Source organism: Diorhabda carinulata, chromosome 8 (genome assembly GCF_026250575.1).
Source record: "Diorhabda carinulata isolate Delta chromosome 8, icDioCari1.1, whole genome shotgun sequence".
In the NCBI taxonomy this organism is placed as follows: Eukaryota; Metazoa; Arthropoda; class Insecta; order Coleoptera; family Chrysomelidae; genus Diorhabda; species Diorhabda carinulata.
Window position 1 is genome coordinate 12,933,516 of NC_079467.1, and position 27,942 is coordinate 12,961,457.

The 27,942-nt window shown below is 29.4% G+C and overlaps 1 protein-coding gene across 14 annotated transcripts in view; it reads left to right on the forward strand.

Annotated features, from left to right (window-relative positions):
* The window catches only part of LOC130897076 (neurobeachin), a 735,983-nt gene that overhangs the window by 386,601 nt on the left and 321,440 nt on the right, over window positions 1-27,942 (forward strand). For all 14 annotated transcript variants that reach the window (XM_057805651.1, XM_057805655.1, XM_057805652.1 and 11 more), the window contains one exon: window positions 23,328-23,449. In XM_057805651.1, the coding sequence (XP_057661634.1) occupies window positions 23,328-23,449 (122 nt within the window). The remainder of the gene's footprint in view (window positions 1-23,327; window positions 23,450-27,942) is intronic.

Below are 27,942 nucleotides of genomic sequence, written 5' to 3' on the forward strand. Positions count from 1 at the left end.
TAACATTTCCATTAATATACCTAATCAGTGAAGTTAGCGCATCTTGAAACAATTGAAGTTTTCTTCCAATTTCCTTTTTATGAAACAAATGCCAGCACCATTTTATACACTCTAGAAAAAATAAATACGTAGTAATTTCTATAATTCTCAGAGGTACTTACTTCATTTTTTTTTTTGAGTAAACACTTCCGTGGTCCTGCACTTTCTGTTTTAAAATGCGAATCATTTCACAGTAGAAAAAGACATTAAGTGGTTTTTCCCTTTTGTGTATTACACTCTACAAGCAAAAAGTACAAGAATACTCTTGAAAGCGGGCGTACTTATAAGTGTAAATTTATTGTCTTAATACTTTAGTGAATTATATATCGCATCGGATTGAAGAACAAAAATAAAAATTGGACAAGCTTACAGGACAGGCTCAATACATAAAAGTTTTAAATGTAGTATAATAATTTGAATTTCCGATATAATATATTAAAACATATTTTTTTAAAAATAATTACGGTATATTTTAAAAATTTATATAGTTGTGAAGAATATTTTTCTTTTAGGGCGTTTTTGGTTGAGATCTTTTGAAAGACGCATTTTGTTTTTGTACAGCGCCAAATAGACTGTCCGTAAACCCATTTGATTTTTCGCCCGGCTGACTTGTTCCTTTTTGTTGTCTTCAACATCCGACTACAGAGCTATTGCTTTTAAAGTGTTTATTAAGATTTTTTCCAATTTTAATAACAAAGGAAGATATATTTTATCAATAAAATATTTGTGAAATCATTAAAGTTGTCAAATTCAGCATAATCTTTATTGAGAGACAAACACCAATTATTCATAATAATCACCAAATTTGATTGTTTTATAAAATAAGATCAGAAAATGATACATTTACCTAATTCAAAATAAAGTGGTTAACTATAATGTCATTAAAGTTATAGTGTCTCTAATATGACTCCGACGATATAATTTGACTATTTTTTGTTTTCTTTCTCAATTTTCTGGAAGGTATTAAGTATGTACCTCTTAAGTATGTAAAGGTGAAATGTTTCAACAGACTAACAAAACCATTTCGAAGACTGCAGCTTTTTGTTGAAGTTTGGTTTGAATAGGAAACAATATTTAAAGCGAGCTATAATCACCACTATCGCACTTATCCGTCAGAATCATCGAAAGAACCTCAAGAAGTGTAATGTTTTTCTCATTTATTTAAACACTTACCAAACGATGGGATGAATTCATACACGCGGTGTATTTTACTTTTTATAAAGTAACAGTAAATGCACTAAATTATACACAACACTTATCACTAAATTATTCACTAATACTTAATATACTAATTTTTACTTTTATTGTATTCACTACATCCTCATTTATCTTCTATACTTTCTATATCTTCTTATAGTTTTCTATACTCATTATTTTCATCTTTCACTAGTCCATGGATTTTCTTTATTATTCTCCTCTCTTATATCCTTATTCTTCGTCTATATTTGTTAGTCTCATAGGTTTTAGTGGCGTATGACTCTTAATTTGTTTACTCGACTTATTCTTTTGCTCTGCATTATAATTTTGTACTATTCATATGCTCAATATACTGCATGAATATTTTGTCTTGTTTCATTTTTTGTGTCATTTTTGTTGCAGATCATTGTTCCTATGTACTTAAAGGTGTCGATTACTTCGAAGATGAGGTCATTTATCTTCACTATTTCTTGTTTGTGAACTTCCTTCTTTCTTTCAATTTCCTTATATTTTGTCTTTTTCTAATTTATTTTGAATCCTCTTTTTCCTGCCTCTCTTACAATTCTTTCTAATGTGTCTTTCGGTCCTTTGCTAATAGAGTTGAATAATCAGCATAAGCATTTACTTGTATTGGTTTATTAATGATATTTTCATCGATTTTACATTCCCTAATTATGCCTTCAACTGTTAAACAATACCGCTGCAAACACCCTGCCTTATCTCAGTTTTCATTTCAAATTTCTCAGATGATATTTGAAATACTGACTCCATTCTTCTTCTTTAATATCTGTTGTAATTCGTTTTCTTATTTTGTTTCTTTATATGTTGATATAATTCTACATACAAGTTGTCCATACTGACATTTAGCCAATTAATTCTCTTTGTTTTTATAATCTTTGTGCTCTCGTTTCTTATTTTTCTATATATATCATAATCATAGTTCGTAGCCACTTCAACCTAGCTTCTTTTTTCTCTGGTCAAACCATTAAATATTTTTCCTTATATCTTTTGTACCAATGACTTCCTGAGTTACCTAACCTAACACTTTTTTTAATCTCTTCCCATTGTTCATCAGTAGTATCTTTTTCTTTACTCTTTTGTAGTTGCTTTTCTATTTCTCTTCTGTATTCATCTTCACTCGTTTCCAGTTTCTGTACATTCCATTTTCTTCTTTTTATCGTCTTGTTCACTATATTCACCATTCTTAATTTGATGTTTATTATTACTAATTGATGAACAGTCTCAACACCTGTTCCTCTGTATGATTTTGTGTCTTTTGTCATATTTGATTTTCTTTTTGGTATTGTGATCTATTTAGTAGTACTACTAATACACAAGTTGAGTTCCTCGGCTAAACTACATATTCGCCCTCCATTATCGTTATTTGTTTCGTGTGAGTTTCCCAGCCACACTGCTTAAGTAGTTTTCTTTTCCTATTTTTGTATTAATAATTCCAATAATTATTAATATCATGTCTTTTGACGTCCTCGCATACCTTAACCAGTTTTTCGTGCTGGCAAAACTCGTCTAGATACGTTATTATGCTTTAATTTTTCTAATCTATTTGGATTCAGTCCGGGTCTGTATTTTTAACAGTTTGGGTTTCTATTCTTATTAGTTTCTTTTGTCCTGTTAAACGATATTTGCTTATTGGTTTTTTTATTGATATTCCGCACTACTCAGATTATCGGAATTATTGAAACTGATAAATCTGATTTGTTTTATAAGCAGTTTCTCCCTTATATTAATATTATGGATTTACCAGTAATATATGATGCACTCACACAAGATAGTCATTCCGAAATTCAATATTTCGATAACGAATTCTGCCGTTCTTCAAAGGAGAAAACAAATACTATCCTGGATAATGCCTAATGACGAATATTGAATTACAATTCCTCTGATGAGCGTGATGTCAATCGACCTTTTTGTCGATATTAACATCCCCAATGGCTCGCAATTGCTAGGAAGGGTTGTAACTACTGACTAGTTTCGACGTCATAACGTCTCATCGGAACAGTTTAACAACCCTCGTTCGGGCTTGAGACTCAAACTGAAGGCAACGTCAAAGAGCGTCACTATTTGATACATGTAGTTACACATTTCCCAGCGAACACTAAGTGGCGCCATCCTCACTCATTTGATGTGTTCATATAAATAACTTACTAATAACCTACATTTTAAAATAACTAATAATAATAACTACACTAAATAAGAGGTATAATAAAAATTATAGTTGTTCACCATTCTCTTCCCCTCAAAAGCCCTATCGCAATAAAACACAAAATTAAAAATCTATCAACGCGTATTTGCTTTCGATCCCATTTGTAAAAAGATAACCTCCGAGTCTGTCAATTATTAGTGTAGGTAAATATGGCACGGATGCATTTTATATTTGTGGCGGATATTTACAGTCAATTTTTGAATAATGTGTATGATATATCACGAGTACTAGTGCGTAACCTTTTATAAACGGCAAATTTATTCAATTTGAAGAACAGAATACTAGTAATCCATTCTTCGGATAACTTTAAGAACTCTAAGACTTCCTTGAAGATTTTACATGTATAATCTTGTACTTCGTACATCAATAGAAACCATCTATTGAGGTTTGCACACATTTTCGCAATCTAAGTATAGGAGCGATCGCGTCACATGTATCATAGAGAAAGTTATACACAAGTGCATGTATGGACCTGCAACATACGCTTGGCTCAAAACTACTCCTAACTGTTGGTTTATTTCCAGAAGCACAAGAATAGAAATAATCAAAAGATCTGAATCGGCCCTTTTCTTGCTCTGTTAAAATATGTATTATGAATTTCGATTAACATTTTTAAGAAAAAGGCAAATTATTCTGAAATGTCCAATTTTACTATCTTGGAATCTCGATTCTAAGACGTCATGGAAAGAAGAAATATACCAAATTCAATCTCTTTTTGGAAAAATTGTAACCCAATTCAAAGTATCTTAGAATGAACCCCGTTAAAGCAAATGTAAATATTGTTCACAGGTCAATAGGTGGTTGAAATGGATTAGTTAAAATAATTTCATACACGATTGTACAAAAGTAAAAAAGAAATAAGTAGAGGTTACGTAGTCTCTTTTAATTAATAATGCATTTTGTTATAAACATTTTTGGCTTAATTTCGGTTGCTATCAAAATATAATTTGACATTTATTTTATTAATTCGGGACGCCAAAAATATTGTTTTTGAGAAAATCAATAATAAATAGATACCTACAATAAAAACATTTATCAGCATAAACAAAAAATATAGAGAATTAAAGAAATGTAATGATAAGCATAAATCAATTGTTAGCTATGATTATCGATTTCTACAAAAACATTTATTTTCATTCTTTTTTTTACATCTATGTTAAAATAATTATAAATAGTTTTTTAATTGCTATTGAGTTGAATCCTATAAATAAATAATAAATAAAATTAGTTTTGAAGGAAATGACTAGAAAGAACTGAAATTTACAAATTAATATATTCATCTTATGATAATAAAACTTAAATTTAACTTATCCTAAAAGCCGGCTCTACATTGTACGTCCTATATCGAGAATAGAATTTTTTAGTAGATCTAAAAAAAATTAATGCTCAGCACAAAGAAAACTTACACAAAAAATTGTAGGGAAACTCACCAACTAAAAGAAACGCAGCACGATCGATGTGCTTTAGTTAGCAATTTAGTACTAAAAGAAAATAATCGCTAACGATCCCTTTTGAGTTGGGCATATATTAGCCGTTTCAATACAAAAATAATAACTACCATACGACTTGGCAAAAATGAAGGAGCTAAAAATGTTTATACACCGTTTGTCTACTATTTTGGCTTGGATAATCAATTCGAGCATTCGTTCATTAATTTTGCGATATTGAAAATCGTAAAGGAGAAAAATAAGTGTTTTAAATTCGATCAAAACATATTCATGCTTTGAATCAATCTATAATCAAAGAAGAAATACATTTTCAAAATCAACATTTACATGTAGTTATGAGTTATAGCTGTAGTTGAGGACTCACATTGCTCCTGCAAGTATATTGTGCCCCATTACAGAATAATTTTCAAGATCTTCAGCTTGCCTTCCAATTCCACAGTTCTGATAAATTCTAGTATCTCTCTTCTGGCATGAAGGAGATCAAACATTTGTTTGAAAAAATTGTGTATGCTTGCAATGACGTGGCATTCTAAAACTAGGTGGGTCTACACTCGTGAGTGTCTTCCTCCTTCGGAAATCATGTTTTATAGAAACTAGACCAATAGAAGGCGTTCGTGCTTCTCTTCTAAGTGTTTTGGGCTCTAATTTCTTTGAATCCTGTATGACCAGACACCTTAGGTGGTGGTTGTTGAATCATCTCTTTACCATTCAATGATAGTCCTTTTGGAAGTTTATATAGGTATAATTCCCACTTAGCAAGATGTTACAGTTCTTTTCTTATCCATTTCTTCACTGGGAAGTTTCACTGATGAGATGTATTTAGTTAGGGAGGAGCAGTCTCCGTTAAAGCTAAGTTGAAAACAAAAAAAAAACATCAAACATCATGTTGAGCAAATAATTGAGAAACAAAGTTTCTTATTCCAGTCATGAGAAATCACGAAAAAGAAAATGAGTCTATTTTTAAGACATTATATCTATTATTGATATTGTGTTAAAGCGAATAACAAAAACAGTACTCATGATTTATTCCCGATGGAATGGAGGCATAAATGTTTCTCCACGACCCAATAAACGCGTTTTGTGTTGACGCATACACCATATCCAAACAACAATAGAGTAATAGAGTAGAAACGGTGGAGGTTTTGCATCACGTAACTAACACGTCAGCAACAATATTCATCAATTCATCAAATAAAAATCTTCGTCAACCTAGTATCGTTATGACTGAAATTCCGAATTTGTAATTAAAAAAAAATTATTATTTATTTATCGATAAAATTCAAAAATTTCTATTAGCCATGCTGGAGAGGTTATTTTTGCAGGATTACTTGGGTTGTATATACGAGGATGTATTGATATCTAGTTAGCCTAGACCAGTTCCATCCATAAACAAAATATTGCGTTACCATAACAACGAACAATAACTTATTAGAAGTGTCAGTGTAAAGTTTGACGTCAAAAAAATAAACCAGAGTTACGCAATAAATTAAAAGAAAAAAGATGTCCTCCGAAATTGTGAAAATCGAAAAATTGGAGTATCGAGTCATCATCAAGTAACTGTATTTAAAAGGGTTAAGAGGTAAGCAGATTTACGAAGATATGTTTAATACTCCTGGTGATCAATGTCCTTCGTATGCGTGAAAAATTGGACTGCAAGCTTCAAAAGAGGTAAATTTTCATTCATTTCAGTTCATGACAAGTTTTTTCAGACAGTCGAATTGGGCTAAATTGGATATCTGAAGCACTGAATATTTCATACAAACGCGTTCATCTTATAGTTTACGTCAATTTGGACATGAGAAAAATTGCTGCAAAATGGATCCTCAAATGATTGAATTTTGACCAAAAGCGTGCAGGCGTAGAAGCACGCGATCTAAGAAGTTTCGTGATCAAAAATCTGCTTATCGCTTCAATTTTTTGGGATTGGCATGGACAACGCCCCTGCATACAAATCTCATGTTGCCATGCAAAAAATTCGTGATTTAGGGTTTGAATTACTAGAACACCCCTTATTCACAGGTTTGGTGTAATAATAGTATCCAATTAAGAGGAGAATATGTTGAGTAATATTTTGACATTTAAAACCTGCAACGTCTCTAGACCTTTTAAAAAAAATGTTTCTTCTTGCTCTGCAAGCCAGACCTCCACAGCTTTTATTAGCTCCTCGTTTGAAGAAAATTTACGACCTTTTAAACTTTTTTTCAGTTGAAGAAAGTGATGATAGTCGGACGGAGCCAATTCTGGTGAATAAAGGGGGTGTTGTAGTAAATCAAACCCTAAATCACGAATTTTTTGCATGGAAACATGGGATTTGTGTGCAGGGGCTTTGTCCTGCAAAAACAAAACACCTTTAGATAGCTTTCCGCGTCTTTTCTCTTTAATTTTTTCCTATAGAATGGTCAGTAAGGTCGAATAGTAATCTCCAGTTATTGTTCTATCCTTATCCAAAAAATCTATCATGATTACTCCATGGCAATCCCAAAAAACTGAAGCAAGAACTTTTCCAGCGGATTTTTGGACACGAAACTTCTTAGGTCTTGGAGAACCAGAGTTCTGCCATTTCATCAATTGTTGCTTTGTTTCTGGATCGTAGAAATCTACCCAAGTCTCATCCATAGTAACAATTCGGTTTAAAAAGTCTACATCTTTTTCAAATCTAGCACAGATCGAACGCGATGCTTCTACCTTTGCACGCATTTGGTGAACATTCAAACATTTAGGGATCCATTTTGCAGCAATTTTTCTCATGTTCAAATTGTCGTGATGCACGCGTTTGTATGAAATATTCAGTGCTTCAGACATCCGTTTTAGCCCAATTCGACGGTCTGATAAAATTATGTTATGAAGTGTATTGATATTTTCGGGGACTGACACAGAAACTGGCCTTCCCAATCCGTCATCATCTTCAATGGAAAATTTACCTCTTTTGAAGCTTGCAGTTCAATTTTTCACGGTCGCATACGAAGAACATCGATCACCAAGGGTATTAAGTATATCTTCACAAATCTGCTTATCTCTTAACCCTTTTAAATAGAGGTACTTGATGATGGGTCGATACTCCAATTTTTCGATTTTCACAATTTCGGCACTGATACCATTCGAAAATAGCTGATCCATAATCTGGACGTTTCATTTTTACTCTCTAAATCATGTAATTTTTGTTGAAAATTTCATTTAAACTTTGACATCCCATATTATCCGTTATTTCGGTATAATTAAACATTTCAAAAATATTGGCACTCGTTTCGTCAGCAATTACAGTTTTAAATTCCGAATTATTTCTTAATAGATCATCGAAAATTAATCTTGATAAAGCTAGCTGCAGAAGTATATGTGCACGTACCGCTCTAGCATATGCTCGTCCTGACATGATATGATCGATTGTATTTGTGGCATAAATCGTGGAGAGAACTTCTTTAATTCCACTTCCGGCCATTATATAACCAATAGATCCCATACAGGACATTGGCGTATGAAAAGAACCTAATCTGACAACAATTTCATCTGATAAACATATCGCTGAAGTTATATCTCGTTATTTTATGTACAAAGGTTGATCAAAAGTTACAATGCATGTCTTCATATTTAACGACTGTGCGTTTTCTACTGATGTTTTCATCGCCGTATACAAAGTATTATAATCACTTGAAGATGCGTTAATGAATGGTAAGAATATTATTGACGAAGTGTCAAAACCATGTGTACTAGTTAACAGATTGATAAATCCGTTCCATCCTGGGAAGTCATTATTAGTTTTGAATTTTAGATACATCCAAAAAACCAGAAGCAGGATATATTTAAAGCGATATACTACGACCTTGTTCAGAAATGGTTGTCTCTGTTGGAATTTTATCTAAACGTTTAATTGGTTTGTATTCCATCGCTCGGAGTTACGATTTCAATCGAACCCAAATTATGGAAAGTACCTTTGCCATCCAGTGTGTTGACGTTGAAATCTACGTTATCGTGCACGAATTATACAAAAGTATCTGTTTTTATTTTCACAGAGTCTGTGAAGGTTGCAGAAGCTTCATAGATTATTGCTTCTTTGTATAATCCGCAAAAGCCTAAAGCGTTACATATTTCTATTATTTTTTGGAGCCAAATTTTCTATGCAGAGTAACAGCTAAAGCTACAAGCAGTGGTGATATGAATGAATGAGGCCTTACTGCAGATATTATCGCATGAGCTATTGAAGTACATGTCGTTTCATAAAGATTCATATGCTTTAGTTTACCTCTTTTATCAGTTAGAATTATTTCTGACAAAAAAAATGATTTCGGTATTGTCTCATGAATGTTGTTAAACATTTCATCACTAGCACTAAATTTCATTATCATAAACTTGCGTCCGGATGTGCCGTCGTAAAATTTTACCAGCAGCCTTTAAAATTCGATATTCTTCTTCGTCATCTTTTGACCTCTCACTGTATCAGTTATCGGACAATATGTTGTATTGTTGTTTTTTAAAATATATAATTGTATTAGACCCAAATTTACTGAAGAATACAATGTTATCCTCATAATGGTTCATTAACCTCGTTTTTATTGTTTTATCGTCAGGAATGTGGTCAATTGTAACAATACTTTTTAATTCTGCCATTGAAAATTGATAGTCATCATTTTCTTCATATATTTGAAAATCTGCTCCATTGCTGCATCTACTTGTATTGTTACTGGATGAATTTTTTTCTCCCTCTGGGTCTGTTTTTTTTGTCTTCACATATCAAACTAAAAATACTTTTCTTGAAATCAGAAGTAGTGACGTATCTGATATGTTGTCTTGACGATTTGGACTTTCTTGTTTCCGCTTCTTTTTCACATAAAAAGCATCAACTTTTAACATCGATTTATTATAGAATATATAATTGAATATTGTTTCCAAAAGCATGTAATATAAATAAAAAACAAATACTTACTATCTATGCCACTATTTTCAAAGTTTGTAAAACTCAGTAATGTTCAGTAATTAACATGCTCACTGCACAATAATATAAACATTAAATGTAAATAAACAAAAATCTGAAATAAATATTTTTCGGAACGAAAACAACAGCTACGTATTAAGCATAGCAAGTTATCACGTGTACTATTCTCTTAGGGCCCGCATTTACAATACCCAAATATTACTTTAAACTAATATAAATGAAAGAAAACTCTAAAAAATTAATAATTATTTATAATAATAATTAAAAAATTGAGAGCGCATAAATTTTTTTTTAATATTTTTCGATATATACTATTAAAAACATATTTCCAACGTTAATATAAAGATTCATTGACTGGCCCTGGATTCCGAGGTATAAACCTTACAGCGCCCCACCATAAGTTATTGTTCGTTGCTATGGTAACGCAATATTTTGTATATGCATGGAACTGGTCTAGGCTAACTAGATATCAATACATCCTCCTAATATATATATATATATATATATATATATATATATATATATATATATATATATATATATATATATATATATATTGTTATGGTATTTATAGGGTGTAATGTTTATTTTTATGAATTTTATTTTAAATAAAATCAGATTTTTAATTTGGGCGCCATTAATAATTATTTGAATTTCTTTATTTTATTATGTTATTATTTTTTTTATTCTCAGGGTATTATATTGTGAGGTCAAATTAAACAAATTTTATTGCGATAAATTGTTATGGTTATAAGGTCAGATTATAATAGTTTTAAGACCGAGTCTGTTCTTTATAATGAATAAAATATTCAAAATATACAATTTCTTAATTAGCTATTACAATTATTTTATTTTACAAACATTTATTCATTCATTCATACTGATAATTACACTCATAAAACTAAATTATATGGAAATGTGAACTCAAATATTATATACTAAAAGAAATACTTAAACTTAATAGAACAGTACCTTAAGTGTTTGTTATGTTGTATTTTTATTTTTTATTTTTTTTAAATTGGAAATTGTTACGGCCTTGCAGAATAAACAGATACTCCGCTGTAGTTCCACTCCTGTTCTTTTCCTTTTCACAACTTCTTTATCTTGGAAATTGTCCCTTTGTGAGTATTCTCACTTATTTCACTTTATCTAATTGTTTTCACTAATTTCTTATTACTACACTTATACAATTATTAATTATCAATCCTTTGAATATTTTATGCCTTTTATATCAAGATTTTAATTTTTTTTAATTTTCAATTAAATTATTTTACTCTTTTTTCTCTTGCAAAAAAAATGTCTCGTTGTTGATTTCTCTCTTCCTTCTTTTTTTTTTTTAAACAAACTTTTTTTTTTTTTTAACCAATGATATTTATTTTAAAAGTTAGTTACTAAATTGTCATTTCTAAATTTTTAAATTATTGTGACTTTATTCAAATAATATTATTCTATAATTTCTTTGTTGTATTTATTTCATTCCTATGTTATTTTTTATCATTGCAGTTGTCAAAATTTTTATATTTTATCATTTATAACCTTAAAATTTATGTTGGTATGTCACACAAATTTTTGAAGTTGGTGCTCCTGTTTTATCTGTCAATTTATGGATTAAATTCTTTGAATATACAGGATTTGTCAAAATTAAATAATAATTTAGATTATAGTGTTGGTCAAAACTTAATATAAAGAATGTTATTTATTTTATTGTGATAAACTGCTCTAAGTAACCGAATAACAAAACTGAACTTATTGCTTTATTTATATCTTATTATTATTTAATAATTTATTTTGGATATATTCATACCATAACAACATTCCCAAAATTTGTTTTCTTGATTTATTTTATTTATAAAAGAAATAAGAAAACCAAATTTTAATTCTTCTTTATAAGTTGTTCTCAGTTATTGTCTTTTATTCCAATAATTATTTTGTGATAAATTCCCAGTTATAATTTTTTTTAGTATTAATGAAATATCAATAAATATAGGATTAATGTATTGTGAGTTGCTTCTTTCTATTATTTTATTTTCCAATAGTTCTTTTATGCATTTTCTCACTTGATCTTTATACTTGTATGGAATAGGATAAGTTTTAGCTTTGAAATTCTTAATATCTTCATTGACTTCTATTTTATGTACATAATCTTTCGCAATTCTATTTTCCTTTGAAAATAAATTATTATATTTATTCATTAACATTTTTATTTCTTCTTTTCTGTCCTCTGGACAATCCATTATAACTTCATCTTCCCCTTCTTCTTCATCATCATAATTTTTATTCAATTCTTCCTTGTACATATTATTAACTACTTTACCTTCTTCCTTCAAAGCTATTATTTCAAAGTTAATCCATGTTCCATCCAATTTTAATCTTCTTTCTTCAATATCTATTATGGCTTTATGTTTTTCTAGCTCATCATATCCTATTATTATTTCTGTCTCAATATCTGGAGCAATTAATACTTGTAAATTAAATTCTTTTCCCTTAATATTAGCGTTTATATTTATTAATCTATTAATTTCACATATTTTCTTTGAATTAGCACCTATTAAATTTATTTTTGGGATTTTAATAATTTTATTTGTAGGAATATTTAATTTATCAACAAAATTTTTATTAATCATTGATGCTTCTGATCCAGTATCAATAAGTAATTTAGCTTCTAAATTGTTAATTAGCCCATTTATAATAATTAAACTATTATTCCCATCTGTGTCTATATTTTCATTTATTTTTATAAATTCATTTGGATTTTCATATTTACAAATATATAGATTTTGTTTATTTGATGTGTGCGTATTTAAAAATTTTCATTGTCATTTATTTGTTCAGTTGTCTGTCTTGTATTTTCCCTATATATTTGTGCTGTATGTAATCTTGTCTCATTTATATTTGTTACATCATCATCTCTGCTTTCTGATCTATTTCTTCTATCTTGATTGATTCTTTGAAAATTTACTCTTCTTGTCTCTTGATCTCCATTTCCTCTTTGCATATTTCCTTCAGAATTTCTACTCTCCAGTCCTCTATATTGTCTATTGTTCCTGTCATTATAATTATTTTGTCTGTATGAATCATTGTTGCTTCTATTGTTAGTATTAGTATTGTAGTTTCTGTTATTGTAATTATTGTTATTATAATTATTGTTATTATTAATTTGTGCATTATTATTATAATTTCTATTATTATTAAATCTATTATTTGTCCAATTGTTATTTTGATTGTTCTTTCTCTGATTATTTTCATTGTTTCTATAATTTGTTCTTATATTTTGTTGTGAATTTTCATGTCTGATCAAATTTCTCTCTACTCTTTGTAGATACATAGATAATTGATCCAATTTTCTTATATTTTGTATTGCAATGGTCTCAGCCAATTCTGCCTTGAAATGCCTTGCTATGAACATAACGATTTCCTCCTCAGGGATTGGTGGTTCCAGATATTGTGTCATCGCATGTAGTTGGATTGCATAATTGTTTAAACTATGGCTTCTATTTTCATCAAACTTTCCGAAATATAATTGTTCCCTGATGGTTGATTGAGTATTTTCCCCCCAGAAATATTGTAAAAATGCCGTTTCAAAATCTTGAAATTCCGACATATCTTTTTCCCTGGCAGAAAACCATATTAACGCATGATTTTCTAAATGATCTCTTATTATTTCCTTTATGTCTTCAATATTATTTATTCCTCTTATTCGATTTTTCAAAATTCTTATGAATATTTTTGGATGCAGTTTTTTAATATTTCCGTCAAATTTTTGACTAGTTGCTCCATAAATTGTTTTTACTCCTCCACCATATTCCATACTCATTCCTTTTTTCTCAATTTGTTCTATTTTTCCTTGTATGTTCTTTATTTCCATTTTAAATTCATTTTCATTTTTCTTAATATTTTCCATTTCTCTAGATTGTATTTCTTCCACTTCCATTAATCTTCCTAACATTTCATCTCGAATTTCTTGTTTTGTCTCTTGTATTTTGTTTTCGGCATAGCTTCTTACTTCTTCCAATTGTTTTCTCATATCTTCTATTTTCTCTTCCATTCTTTGACTATTTGTATTCATTTCTCGTTTTATTTCTTCTTTAGATTCATCCATTTTTTTTATCATAATCTGGAACATACTCATTATATCCATCCTCTCTTTCTTTTTCTGTGAATTTTCTGCTGTTTGATTTTCTATCATTTCTTCTGTTTCAGTTCTCTCTGTTTCTTCATTATGGTCTTGTTCCATATAATGTACTTGGAAATCACCCATTCCATGTCTCCTTACTTCTTCATCTGATTCTCCTTCTGCTCTTATTTGTTTCCCATCTCTGAGTGTCATTCCTTTTTCCATTTTTTCTTGTTTAAATTTGTTATTACTGTAAACTCTTCAATGCCAAATTTTGTTATGTCCAATTTTTTTTTATGTCCAATTTTTATATATGCCCCACGTTGGGCGCCAAATTGTTATGGTATTTATAGGGTGTAATGTTTATTTTTATGAATTTTATTTTAAATAAAATCAGATTTTTAATTTGGGCGCCATTAATAATTATTTGAATTTCTTTATTTTATTATGTTATTATTTTTTTTATTCTCAGGGTATTATATTGTGAGGTCAAATTAAACAAATTTTATTGCGATAAATTGTTATGGTTATAAGGTCAGATTATAATAGTTTTAAGACCGAGTCTGTTCTTTATAATGAATAAAATATTCAAAATATACAATTTCTTAATTAGCTATTACAATTATTTTATTTTACAAACATTCATTCATTCATTCATACTCATAATTACACTCATAAAACTAAATTATATGGAAATGTGAACTCAAATATTATATACTAAAAGAAATACTTAAACTTAATAGAACAGTACCTTAAGTGTTTGTTATGTTGTATTTTTATTTTTTATTTTTTTTAAATTGGAAATTGTTACGGCCTTGCAGAATAAACAGATACTCCGCTGTAGTTCCACTCCTGTTCTTTTCCTTTTCACAACTTCTTTATCTTGGAAATTGTCCCTTTGTGAGTATTCTCACTTATTTCACTTTATCTAATTGTTTTCACTAATTTCTTATTACTACACTTATACAATTATTAATTATCAATCCTTTGAATATTTTATGCCTTTTATATCAAGATTTTAATTTTTTTTAATTTTCAATTAAATTATTTTACTCTTTTTTCTCTTGCAAAAAAAATGTCTCGTTGTTGATTTCTCTCTTCCTTCTTTTTTTTTTTAAACAAACTTTTTTTTTTTTTTTAACCAATGATATTTATTTTAAAAGTTAGTTACTAAATTGTCATTTCTAAATTTTTAAATTATTGTGACTTTATTCAAATAATATTATTCTATAATTTCTTTGTTGTATTTATTTCATTCCTATGTTATTAATTTTATCATTGCAGTTGTCAAAATTTTTATATTTTATCATTTATAACCTTAAAATTTATGTTGGTATGTCACACAAATTTTTGAAGTTGGTGCTCCTGTTTTATCTGTCAATTTATGGATTAAATTCTTTGAATATACAGGATTTGTCAAAATTAAATAATAATTTAGATTATAGTGTTGGTCAAAACTTAATATAAAGAATGTTATTTATTTTATTGTGATAAACTGCTCTAAGTAACCGAATAACAAAACTGAACTTATTGCTTTATTTATATCTTATTATTATTTAATAATTTATTTTGGATATATTCATACCATAACAATATATATATATATATATATATATATATATATATATATATATATATATATATATATATATATATATATATATATAACTAATGTTAACTTTAGTATAACATGTTCTAAATCGATGAGAGAGGTTTAAAAGGCCCGCCGTTGTTTTTTGTGTTGTTTCTTTCATTTTTTGTAAATAACTGTTGGTTAATATACCCTTACAAGTATAATCTGGCACTTGTTTGATGCAATTTTGTTAATTCTACAGATATTCATAAATTGTACAAAAATACAAACATTATTTGCCACTAATAAGTAGTTGAATAAGCATTGTAATCTTCCTGTCTTACGGCGTTTTAGGTATAATAAAATGTCAAACTGATAATGTAGGTATTATATTCGTACCTACCGATGTAAACTTGAATAAAAATTCAATTTGGTACTTGGAAGAATTGATTTCTACAGTAAATACACGTTAAATCCAAAAATTTGCTATAAACAACACAGTACACAAAGTTCACGTCTAATTCAGTTAGTAAATTTAGTATGTAGAAAATATGTGTTCGATAAATCGTAGACTGAGTCATGTGATGGAAAACCTCCACCGTTCCTACTTTAGCTCTATCATAAAATTCATGTTATATTCAAGCCAAGCTCAAAATCTTTCGATCTGACATAAAAATAGAAACGTTATTAAGGTTGTTTTCTCAGTATTTACAAATATTTGTTTCAACATCCCCAAAGTTATCAAAAGATTGTTTTGCTAAGTATATCCTCTCATAACCCTATTTTATCTCGCTTTATCTACGGCTTGTGTAGTAAACGTCATCTTCGTGATAAAAGCATTATATGCTCGCTGATTAATATACTATTGCAGTTGTTATGAAGTGAACTTTCATTATTAATGAACTTTTTAGAGTACTTGTAATAAAATAATAATCATGTATCTTTTGATAAGAGCATAAATTTCTGTTTTTGTGTAAACATGATGAATTATTTTCTCTGTACCAGATTTGGTTTTTATAAAAATAAAGTTTTTATCATAAATGTCTGTTCTTGTAACTGTAATATAGGTCACATGTGGAAAAAATCAGTTTTGATTTATACAGAAGTTGGATACCATTCTTGTTTTATTTAGCAGAAATATCATGATTTATAATGTTCTTTATATATGAAGTTTAAAAAACAATGATATGAAGTAAACAAAAAGTCCAATAAGTAATTGTGAATTACATTACGAGGGTTAAGTTTTGATATGGAAAAATATTTATAATCGGATATGGCTTTATAGTTGTTCAAAATATTCTGCATTAAGATCAATACACTTTTGCATACGTTCATACAACCAATAGTCTAAGCAACGTTGATTTCGCGACTTATTTTTGATCGGATGATCCATCAATTCGATATTTTGACGTTTTTGTTTGAACTGATGTGTGATAGCTGACATTGGCATGCTGGAAAATTGTTCGTATTCTGCGATTGGTTATTCCGAAAAAAAAGGCAACCATTTGCTTCGAAGTGCTTCGTGCTCGACCAACTTTGTTGGATTTGGCTCATCTTGACTGGCCCACACAGTCGATTTTTGTTTAGTTTTGGGTTCATATTCATATATTGATAATTTTGAAGCAGCGCAATTGAATTTTTTCAGCATTCCTTTGCGCCAATCGACACGATCTTTTTTTGAACGATTGTCAAATTATGCGGTATTCAACGCGAACAAATATTTTTGACAGTCAAATGTTCATGCAATATAGAATGTATGCGAGTGGAACTGATGCTAAGGATGCCTCAGTTTCAAAGTGTATCACATAAGGATCTTGCAATATCAGTTTACGCACAGTATCGATTTCCAGCACAACAGTCGATTTTGAATAACCTTAACGAAATTCATCCTGTAGTGAAGTGCGCCCACAATTTAATTCGGAAAACCACGGTGGCTAGATATGGTGCTTCATCAGCAAAAGTCGAAACGAGTTGATCGGCACACTGCTGTTGGTTTAAACCACATCGAAGTCATAACAAATCATCACACAAAAATGTTTGCGATTTACTCCCATTATTTGACAAGATTAATGTTTCAAGTATCTGTAAACAAGTCAAATAGTATTTGTATGACAACATGTTCTGAGTATGTTCACCATTAAAAACTTTATGTTGGAAATTTGACATATTCACATCAGTGTTGCCATATTTCAAAACTTAGTAACCCTCGTATTTCGTATTTTTATTAACTCCTACATTCAGAAACACCGTTTAATATTACCATTTTCCAATATAAGACAAGTATATTGAATTGAATGAAAAAAAAGACGCCCCTATGAAATCAAATATCACTTAGCGGCATGCTAAAACGTTACATTTGTATTCATTCTCAAAATATGTACCCAATAAATGCAAACATTTTACAAAAAATGTTTTTGAAAATATTTATCTATATTTTTAAAATCATTAGAAGCAACGTGTGGCTCAAAATAATATAGTAATTGCTATTAATTAATCCACAAGAGGATCAAGCTTTTTCTATGTCGTGAAAAGATTCATGTAATCTATTATTTGAAAATTCTCCGAACCGGTTAAAATTTTAGTTCGCATTGTAACCACGATTTTTTATCAATCATCGAACGAATTTAGGTTTGAAAGTCTTTCAGACATATCGAATGTACTTTCCGTTCACTGAAAGACGACGATTACCAGAACTTCAAAATACGTCTTTTGAGAGATATATACTCGTATTATGGTGAGATTTCATACTGACGCTCAGTACAGACTTTTGAACAAATTTCAATTTTGAAAATGGATTCTTTTCTCTCTTATAAACATATCTTCTACACTCACTCCGTGTTTGAGGGCCATTTTTACAGTTAGTCTATTCACTGTGTTACGTTTTGTTAGTTTCTCATGTGAGAATTTTCACTTTAATAGATTAAACAATTTAATTTCTCTAATGAAAAGAGTGTCTCAAAAATTGTCATTGAGCAGTTGGAATTCTTCTTTCACAAATTAATTTAAAACATATTAAATAATCTTAGACGACACTATAACTCAGCTAATTCAGTATACAGAACAATTACTGTATTTTTCTGTTTTGACCCTTTTCTCTTTCCAATCATTTGATTGCGATATTTTCTATCGATAAAAGAAAGCTAGCGACGTTAATTCCAGTAAATTTATTAGAGAAATATTTTTGCGAGCATATTTTTTGTGGCCTTGTTCGGTCCGGCTAAACTATTGACAAAGCAATATTTCATGTGACATCTAAATTTTTTTACGGTTAACAACTACTTTACTAAAACCCGAGTTACTAAAATCATAACGAATATTATTAAGATGGCGGAAAAAAGCATCGTAATGATACAAAGCATTGAAGACAAGAAATTACAACATTCGAGAATTATCAAAAATATGTTAAGTCAATTTTTATAGCAGCAATTTCTATTCCATCTTGTATCATACTATTATTGGAACAACCAGTGACAAGGCGGAACCAGCTTTAGGGCCAATTTTACAACCTAACGTAAAACTGGAGATTAAACCAAAGTTTAAACTATGGTTTAATCTTAAGTTCAAATCAAGAATCAACAATATTGCTTTATTTTATGGGTTACATTTAAATATGCATTTTTCTGCCAGTTTTCACTATATAGCGCCGAAATATAACCAAAATTTTTTTCGATATTTGTTTCAAAGTTGAATAATTTAAAAAAGTTATATAATCAAAAATGACCAAGTATTACTTCTGGTTAACCTTGTGAAAAAAATACAAGAAATGTTCATTATCATAGTCGAGTTCCTCAAAGATAAAGTGTAAATCTTGAATCATTTTACCATAACCCTTTATAATATTGTAAAAATGTGAACAATTTGAAAAAGTTAGGTTCGGATCCTACGTTACATGTTAAACTGAATTTTAAACTATCCCCAGACCGTTGGTAACGTTTTAACCGTAGTTTGTCCGTAAATGCCATTTATAAAAAGTCGATATCTGTAGTTTAAACTGACGTTTGAAGTTTAAAATTTACTTGTAATGTTGGGCGTTAGTCATCTTTTTCACAGTCTGTCATAAAACAACGCACCAACTTCCAAGTTCTATTTCAAGTATACAAAAAGTCTAAGTAAGCTCATGCAATGTTAGAGTCTATTTATAATGATAATACTTAACATTAACTCATCTGGCTCTAAGTAGGTTCTTCAATCAAAGTCGAATCTTAACATTATATATCATTGTCAATGTTTTCTTCTATTGTGAAAAGAAGATGCAATCAGAGTTCGTTCAACTGGGAACAACTGTAAACGGGACTATTGGAAACTTTTATGAAACAACATGCCAAGAAAGTTACCCAAAAATTAGGACCAAAAGCTTTATTCTTCATCATGACAACGCACCGAGGCAAAGTCGCTTTTAATTTCCGAGTTTTTTTCCACTAAAAGTCTTGCTATCCGTCTACATCAGATTTAGTACCAGATTTATGCAACTACCGGGTCTTTCTAAATAAAATGCTAAAAGGGAAACGTTTTCACATTATTTCTGACATTAGGAAACGCAGAGCAAATACAAACTATACTGCCAGTCATCGATTCAAAGTTAGGATATGTGCTGCCCAGGTCATTATTTTGGAGGATATTTTCAAATATTATGTTTCGAAATATATGGATAAATAGCCAAATATTCGATACATATGGATGAAAGTAACTAAATTAAATCGAACTCATAATAATGAACAAAAGATAATGCAATAGTACAATACTTCAGAAAGTCTAACAAGACAAGATTATTTAGGTATCTTGATAGAAGACGGAAAAGTTAGATGCAAAAATGGCGAACAAATCGTCAAAAGATGATTGAGTTGAACATTATAGGGATAAAAATATAGGCATGAATCTGAAAATCAAAATTATTAAAGTGGCAATAAAATACAAGTAGAAATTAGGACAATTAAGATAAATGATGAGAATAACGGATAAAACTGAATAATACACGATAAGGAAAGAAGATACTAGAAAAGTAACAAAATAAGATGTATTGAGTTAAATCTATATTAATAAATAAAATAAATATAGTCGACGTCAAATATAAGGAATAAATTTTACTGTCCCGCATTTTCTTGAAAAGAAATTGTTAAAAAATAATGTCGTTTCCTTTGATTTTCGGCGTACCGTATAGTAAAGACCAAGAGCTTATTTTCTTTTAGAATAATTTAAATCTTGGGCATGTTTCCTTCAAACAGTTTTTGCAGATTTTATTTTACACAAATGCCTTCTTTGGCAAATCTAATGCTGCTATTTTCAAAGATTTAACAAAAAGTTTTTCTGTAGCTCCGAATTGGTCCTAAATTAGGGTCGCCCTAAATTGCGTACAATAGAAAGACGAGTTCGAAAAACTAAAATAAAACGACGGTGACGGTTACTGCAGAGAGCTCATGAGAAAAATACTAAATTTTTATTATGGAATACGGTTGATCGATATATTAATAATTATTCTAAATTATATTAGAATAAACAGTAATATTAAAAAAGTTCACAGTGCAAGTCAGCATCGTGATTCCATAAGTCTGAAGATTTATCGCCTGGAGAAATAAAGGGTAAATACTTAATCAACATCTGATCGGCTTTGTAGTGTCCATGATACCAAAGAAAAAACTTTTTTGGTAATTACGAGTAAAGTAGAATAAAATTGGCATTTCAATCCACATTAGATACTATTATATTTCTTTTAATATAAATCAAACCATTCCATTTATATCAATATAAATGTAATGAAAAATTGGATTTTTTTATGAGAAAAAAGTTTCATACAAATTGGTATATTATGCATCAAGTGAAGAAAATTTTTTTTTTAAAATAAACAAAATGAATTTACAATCTTTCGTGGCGATTTTCTGACTTAAAGCGACTTGCGTGTGCGTTGTTCAACGTTGACTTGCTGTGCGAGCCGGATGTGGTCGCCTGACTGCGTGCCTGACTGCGTGCCGATTCTGACGTTTTGAACTGCTTTCTGGACTTCGCCGTCGCTTTCCTGGCTTTATTTACAACAAAACCCTTTTACAGCTGCCCTGGGCCCATAACCTGTTGTTAATTTACAGTGGGTTTTGGGTTTGTAGTTGCAAATAAATTGAGTCCAATCTTGATCAATGTTCGATTTATTGAACAGGATTTCAAAGTGCGTTCAAATAACAATAATAACGGAATAACAATTTCGGAGCACGTTTTTCTTTCGCCTTTCTTTTCGCTTGTGTCACTATTACATAAAACTGTCAAAAATGCTTATCGCCTACTAATTTTTAATAAAATCAGAATACATTAGAATACATAATTACCAACTTTGACTCTATATAAAACAAAAGTATAGTGTGAAGTTGGATAGGGTCAAGGTTAGGTTGGGTTCGGGTCAGCTGTCAATTGATCAATTCTCAACACTTCTTATAAGTATAGGAATGGTAAATTCAGTAGTGAACAAAGTACTTTTTACCATGCTGCAGATTATTCTTTCTGTGAACAAATTTAAGATTGGAACTTAATCATAGGTTTGCCTAGTAGCAAGTTTTGAAATAGGGCAACACTGATGTGAATATGTCAGATCAAACATTGCCCTAATAAAGTTTAACATTTTTAATGGTAAATGTACTCAAAACGTCTTCACATACGAGTGCTATTTGGAATGGAATGGAATTAATTCACGAACATTTTCGTGCGATTATTTTCTATGATTTTCGACGGGGTTTAAACCAACAACATTTTATTTGCCACAAGTGTTCGAAAATATCAGGGAAACAAATCGCAGAAAACGAATATGCACCAAGACTATTCGAGCTCTCACACATCAGTTCAGTCAAAACATCGAATTGATGGAGTCGTACAGTCCTTATTTGGCACCCAATGATTTTCCGCAGATCACAAATAAATTGCGAGTCCAACGTTTTTCTACACATGAAGCAGTTGATGCGTTCAAATCACATGCTCAATCGAAATGGAAAAAATCATTCGACAATTGGTTCAAATGCATGAAAAAGTGTATTGATCTTAATGCAGAATATTTTGAAAAACAATAGAGCCATATCCAATCATAAATATTTGTTTTTATTTATCCATGTCAATACTTAGGTAGCAACTCTCGTATTTTTGTTAGCAGTTTCAAAATAACATCACAATATCCCACTTCATACCCCAAAAATTTATTAAAAATAAAAATCAATAGTGGAATTCGTATAATTTTGTCTTGTCAAACCTGAAAAGTAATGCCTTTTCAGTTAATACAGTGCATTCCATGTCTCTATTGCAATAGAATTCAAGTGGTTGTTCATTAATTTAGTTGGTGGATAAATAGCATAATTTTTTCATAATTTATAAAAATCTTCCGTTTGCACAGATGTTCATGGTTTTTTGATTTGCGATAATGATATTTAATTTCCTCTGTAAAGCCAACCCTTAAAGCTGAACAGTAGCCAACTAAGTTGTCAATTTTTGTTGATTCTGCATATAAATCTATGTAGAGTACCGCGATAAAAAATATTTTTCATAGTATTAGCAATATATGGTTTTGAACATAAATGAGCTATACAAATACGTTACTTATCATATCAGTTGAGAAAAACATAACCTTCAATAGACCCAATATTTCTTTTCTCGAAAAGATGCTTTACTGACAGAAATATGTTTTTTGTGAAATGGAAAACGAATTTATGATGGAAAATAAATTTAATGTTTCCATTATTTGTTCTGCTGTCTTGTTTTTACGGAGATGATGGATTTGACGGTTCGATATTATGTTTCTCTTGCGATTTGTTTTAAGATTGATTGATCACGTTTTTCAGGCGATCGTCTTACCACCTATGGCGAAATGGCCTTACGAGAATGGTTTCACCTTCACAACTTGGTTTCGATTAGATCCGATAAACTCAGTCAATATCGAAAGAGAAAAACCTTATTTATATTGGTAAGTTAAATTATTTTTAGATGTAGTTACGAACTTATCTCTAATGAAAGTATGTACAGATGTGTAATGCGACCATAAAAATATTTTGTATTATTATTCTCATGAAAATTTCTCACCGTACTATATATAAATATATAGGTGATTGTTGTGGCAAAAAAACATCAAAGTATATTCTTTGTAATGCGTATTTCAAGATTTCAAATATTTATCTATTCATCATCAGGGAATTAATTAATCGAGAAATGTGTTATTTCAATTTTTGGTAAAAATAATATAATAATAATAAAAATATTGAATTCGGTTCAAATGTAGTAGTTGAAAAAATAATTCGAACGGCATACAAGGTTGTTGAGGAAATAATCCTTCAAAGAATTTAGAACAGAAATTGCTGCGATAACCTTACATACTTAACTTGTAATGGTACTACGACCATGTCTGGTAAATAATTTCTATTATCACAGACTTGAGCTTGAGAAGAAAATTAGAACTGCAATCAGCAAAGATTAGAGTACTGTAACCTCCTTAACAATCAGAATGATTAATCTAGTTCAAACAATGGTTTCCAAGACACAAGCAATATTGTGTTAAGATGGCTATAAATAAAAACATTAACAATGGTACTACCCTACCTTTGCGAATAAAATCCCATTAATATTATTTCGGTGGTTATAAAAGAAACAGTAGCAAGACCATAAAATACCCGTAAACTTGATATCGATACGTTAGAGCACAAATGTCCGTTTCGGACTACTTTTAAAAAACTAGAAGTAAAGCTTTGATACATGCTAGTAAAGTAATTCAGTAATATTCAGTAGGTAACCTTTATAAGATTATTAAAAAAAATTTCTCATTCTGGAACCCATGATATTTTGGTAAAGACTTAATGAAAAGTCGAAACGTTAAATTTTATCTATCTTTTAAAAATTATTAATAAAACGAATTTTGAAGCAGAACAGACCTAAAATCAAGAATATTTAGAAAAAAGTCATTTTTATTGTCATCGATAGAATTAGTAGTATTAGAATAATTAGTTTTATTATCATCAAAATCATTGTCACAAATCGGTAAATCACATGGCTCTGAATCAGAAGAATCACTATTGTGAAAAATAGAAATGTTATTGATGGACTCCTTTCTTCCACTTAACATATATATATATATATATATATATATATATATATATATATATATATATATATATATATATATATAAATCTTATCTATTGTTTTTGTCAACCATTCAAAATCTTACCCTATTTCAAGTTAATGTATCTCAATATTTTACTTAAGATTTCTGCGTAATCTCCTCTTTCCTATCTGCTCTAAAAATAGACCTGCTCATTTAAATAATTGAAGAGGCTGTTACCTGCACTACTAAAGATCAGAGAATCACTTCGCTTCAATTTACTTTTGTCTGTGAATTCAAGTTCTCGAACTATATATATATAGAACCGTTATCCGAGCAGTGAGATCCGAGAGTCAAATTTTAATAATTGTTTCACATCAAAAATCTATTATTTGTTTTCATTCATAATATTCATCCTTGAAAAATTATTCAGCTTAGAAAAGGAGTGAAACAAGATTTTTAAAATAGATTTCTGATTTATACCATAAAGCAAATGGAAAGTTATTTAGAGTTTTGACCTCAACTTTAGTTAAATCAGAAATCAAATTTTATTTTCAAGAAATATTTATAACATAAAAAATTCTTGTGCTGTCATAAAAGAGAACATTCCCCATTCTATTTCACAGATTATATCACGAAAAAACATTCATCTTCACGTCATAATATAACCTTTTGAAACGTTCACTAATAGTCGGTATATTTCTCCAGTGCGACAATAGTCACATTTGAAAAAATGATTTTATAGAGTGATTTACAGAATATGTCAAATCACTGAAAGCATTATTATTATGTCGTATAGCACTTAACAAAATTTCAGCTGATACTCGAATGTGGTAATATTTTTGAAATAGAGTTGTGTGATTGTGTAAGTTTAACATGATTCTCTAAATTTCTGCTAATAATAGTATATATATATATATATATATATATATATTATATATATATATATATATATATATATATATATATATATATATATATATATATATATATAAATTTCTTCACATACAACAACATATTTCAAATAAGAAAATGAAATATACACACAAATTGATGGTTGTGCTATGGAAGCTTCCATTTCAAGTGTTATAGCACAATTGGTAATGGAAAATCTTGAGGAAACTGTCCTAAGCAAACTTGATATTCCATTCTTTTTCCGATATGTGGATGATTGCATTACTGCTGTACCAAAGAATCCAATTGAAAACATAAGTAAAAAATTCAATTCTTATCATAAAAAAACTTCAATTCACAATCGAGGTTGAGCAAAATAATAGAATCAATTTTCTTGATTTCACATTATATAAAATTAAAAATAACATAAGAACAGAATGGTATACGAAACCCATTTGGTCCTCAATATATTTAAACTTCAATTCGTGTCATCCTATGTCACAAAAAAGATCAATGATAATAAGTTTGGCTGATAGATCTATCCAACTATCAGATTCTGAATTTAGATGCTTAGCTATTCAAATAGCAAAATGATAAATAACATTCTTTCCAATTATTATTATCGAATTGTTTCAATAAATATGATATCAGTATAAGTCATAGAGGACATAATACATTATCCAAATATTTCACTAAATTAAAATTTAAAATACCAAAAACAAAAGAAGTAATATTATATATCAAGTGCCTGGTACTAATTGTGACGATGTCTACATAGCGCAAACATCTCAGTATTTAGAAAATAGACTAAGAGGTCATCAATACCATAAAAAAAATAGATCAACTACATTAACGAACCATAAAATATCAAAAACACATAAATTCAATTATAATGACTCAAACATTCTTGAAACGGAATCTAATACATCAAAAAGAGAATTTTTAGAAATAGTTTACATTTATAAGAACGAAAAAGCTATAAATGATAATAAAGACCTAAATAATTTAAGTAAAATTTATAGCTCTATTTTGTAAATTTTATAAATTTAATATATTTGAGATGTGGAAATCAAGGAAACATTAATTTTTCTTATTGGAACAAAGTTCTAAATTGATTTTATCCTTATTTTGATATTCATCATCAAGGTGACCTATAGATCAATATAAATAAGCAAATTGTCAGTGTCAATACCATATTTTGATAAAGAAAAGTCGAAACGTCAAAATTCATTATCCTTTTAAAAACTATCTAAAAAAACTAATTTTGAAACAGAGGAGACCTAAAATCAAGAACATATATATATATATATATATATATATATATATATATATATATATATATATATATATATTATATGTAATTAAATTATTAAAATTTAATGTTATCCATAAATTAACCAATCATTCACTACAACTTATCCTTATCTAACCTTCTCCTTTGAAGAACGGCAGAAGACATAACTCATTTTCGAAATATTTATTTCGAAATTATTTCACAGGTGAAAAGTAGAAATCTTGTATTTTGATACATTCTAAACACCTCATTTATCATCAGAATCTATATTATCGGTAACTACGCTAGATTTGTACTTGACCAGTGGTTCGCAGTTGGTAGTGAGGTTGGCGTCACTTAGTGCTCGCTGGGAAATGTTTAACTACATGTACCAAATAGCGACGCTTAAGTTGCTAGAAAAACAGTATGTGGAGTCTCCTTAAAACGGTTGCCAACGCGTTGCCGACTGTTTGGCAACCAGTTGCCCCATCTGTAGTTCCCTTATTCAAATACAAAGGTTGTTACTCATTTTGAGTTAATCCGTGTGTATTCGGCCTTAATCCACAAATTTGAATGAAATATATTACGTATAGAAAAGGTTTTTGTACCGTTTTGCCATTGAAATTAAATTGATTATATCGTCTTATTGGTACCAATTATTTCCATTCGTAAGGCCTCAACGTAACGTAACTCACCACTGGGGAGAAGAAGTATGGGAAGGCCACGAAAAAGATGGAGTGATAATCTTACCATCAATTGAGGCAATAGGCATGCTACGAAGAATGAACAGACAATCTATCTAGAATGGAGTAGGAAGAAAAAGAAGCATATGCAATTGAAAACATAAAGAGCCACATATTTAACAAAAATTGATTTTTGTAAATTGGCTTAACGAAAGAAGTTTATAAGGATTTAAAACACCTATAAGGATTTAAAACACCGTGGCAGCTAAGGATTAGTTATATCATGATGATCTGTGTTGACGTATATATTGAAAAGTACAGGTAATTTTAATGGAATCAATGTTACTGAATCTTTAAGAGTAAACTATTTTGGATGGATTTTCCAATTTTGCCTTCGTGCATAATATTGGGAAAGTTCTAGTTATTCACACTTCATTTTTACTCGACGATTTATTCAAATTTATTGCTTATTTGAAACGAAACTTGGATAGAAGCGTTTACACTAAAATGATTTTAA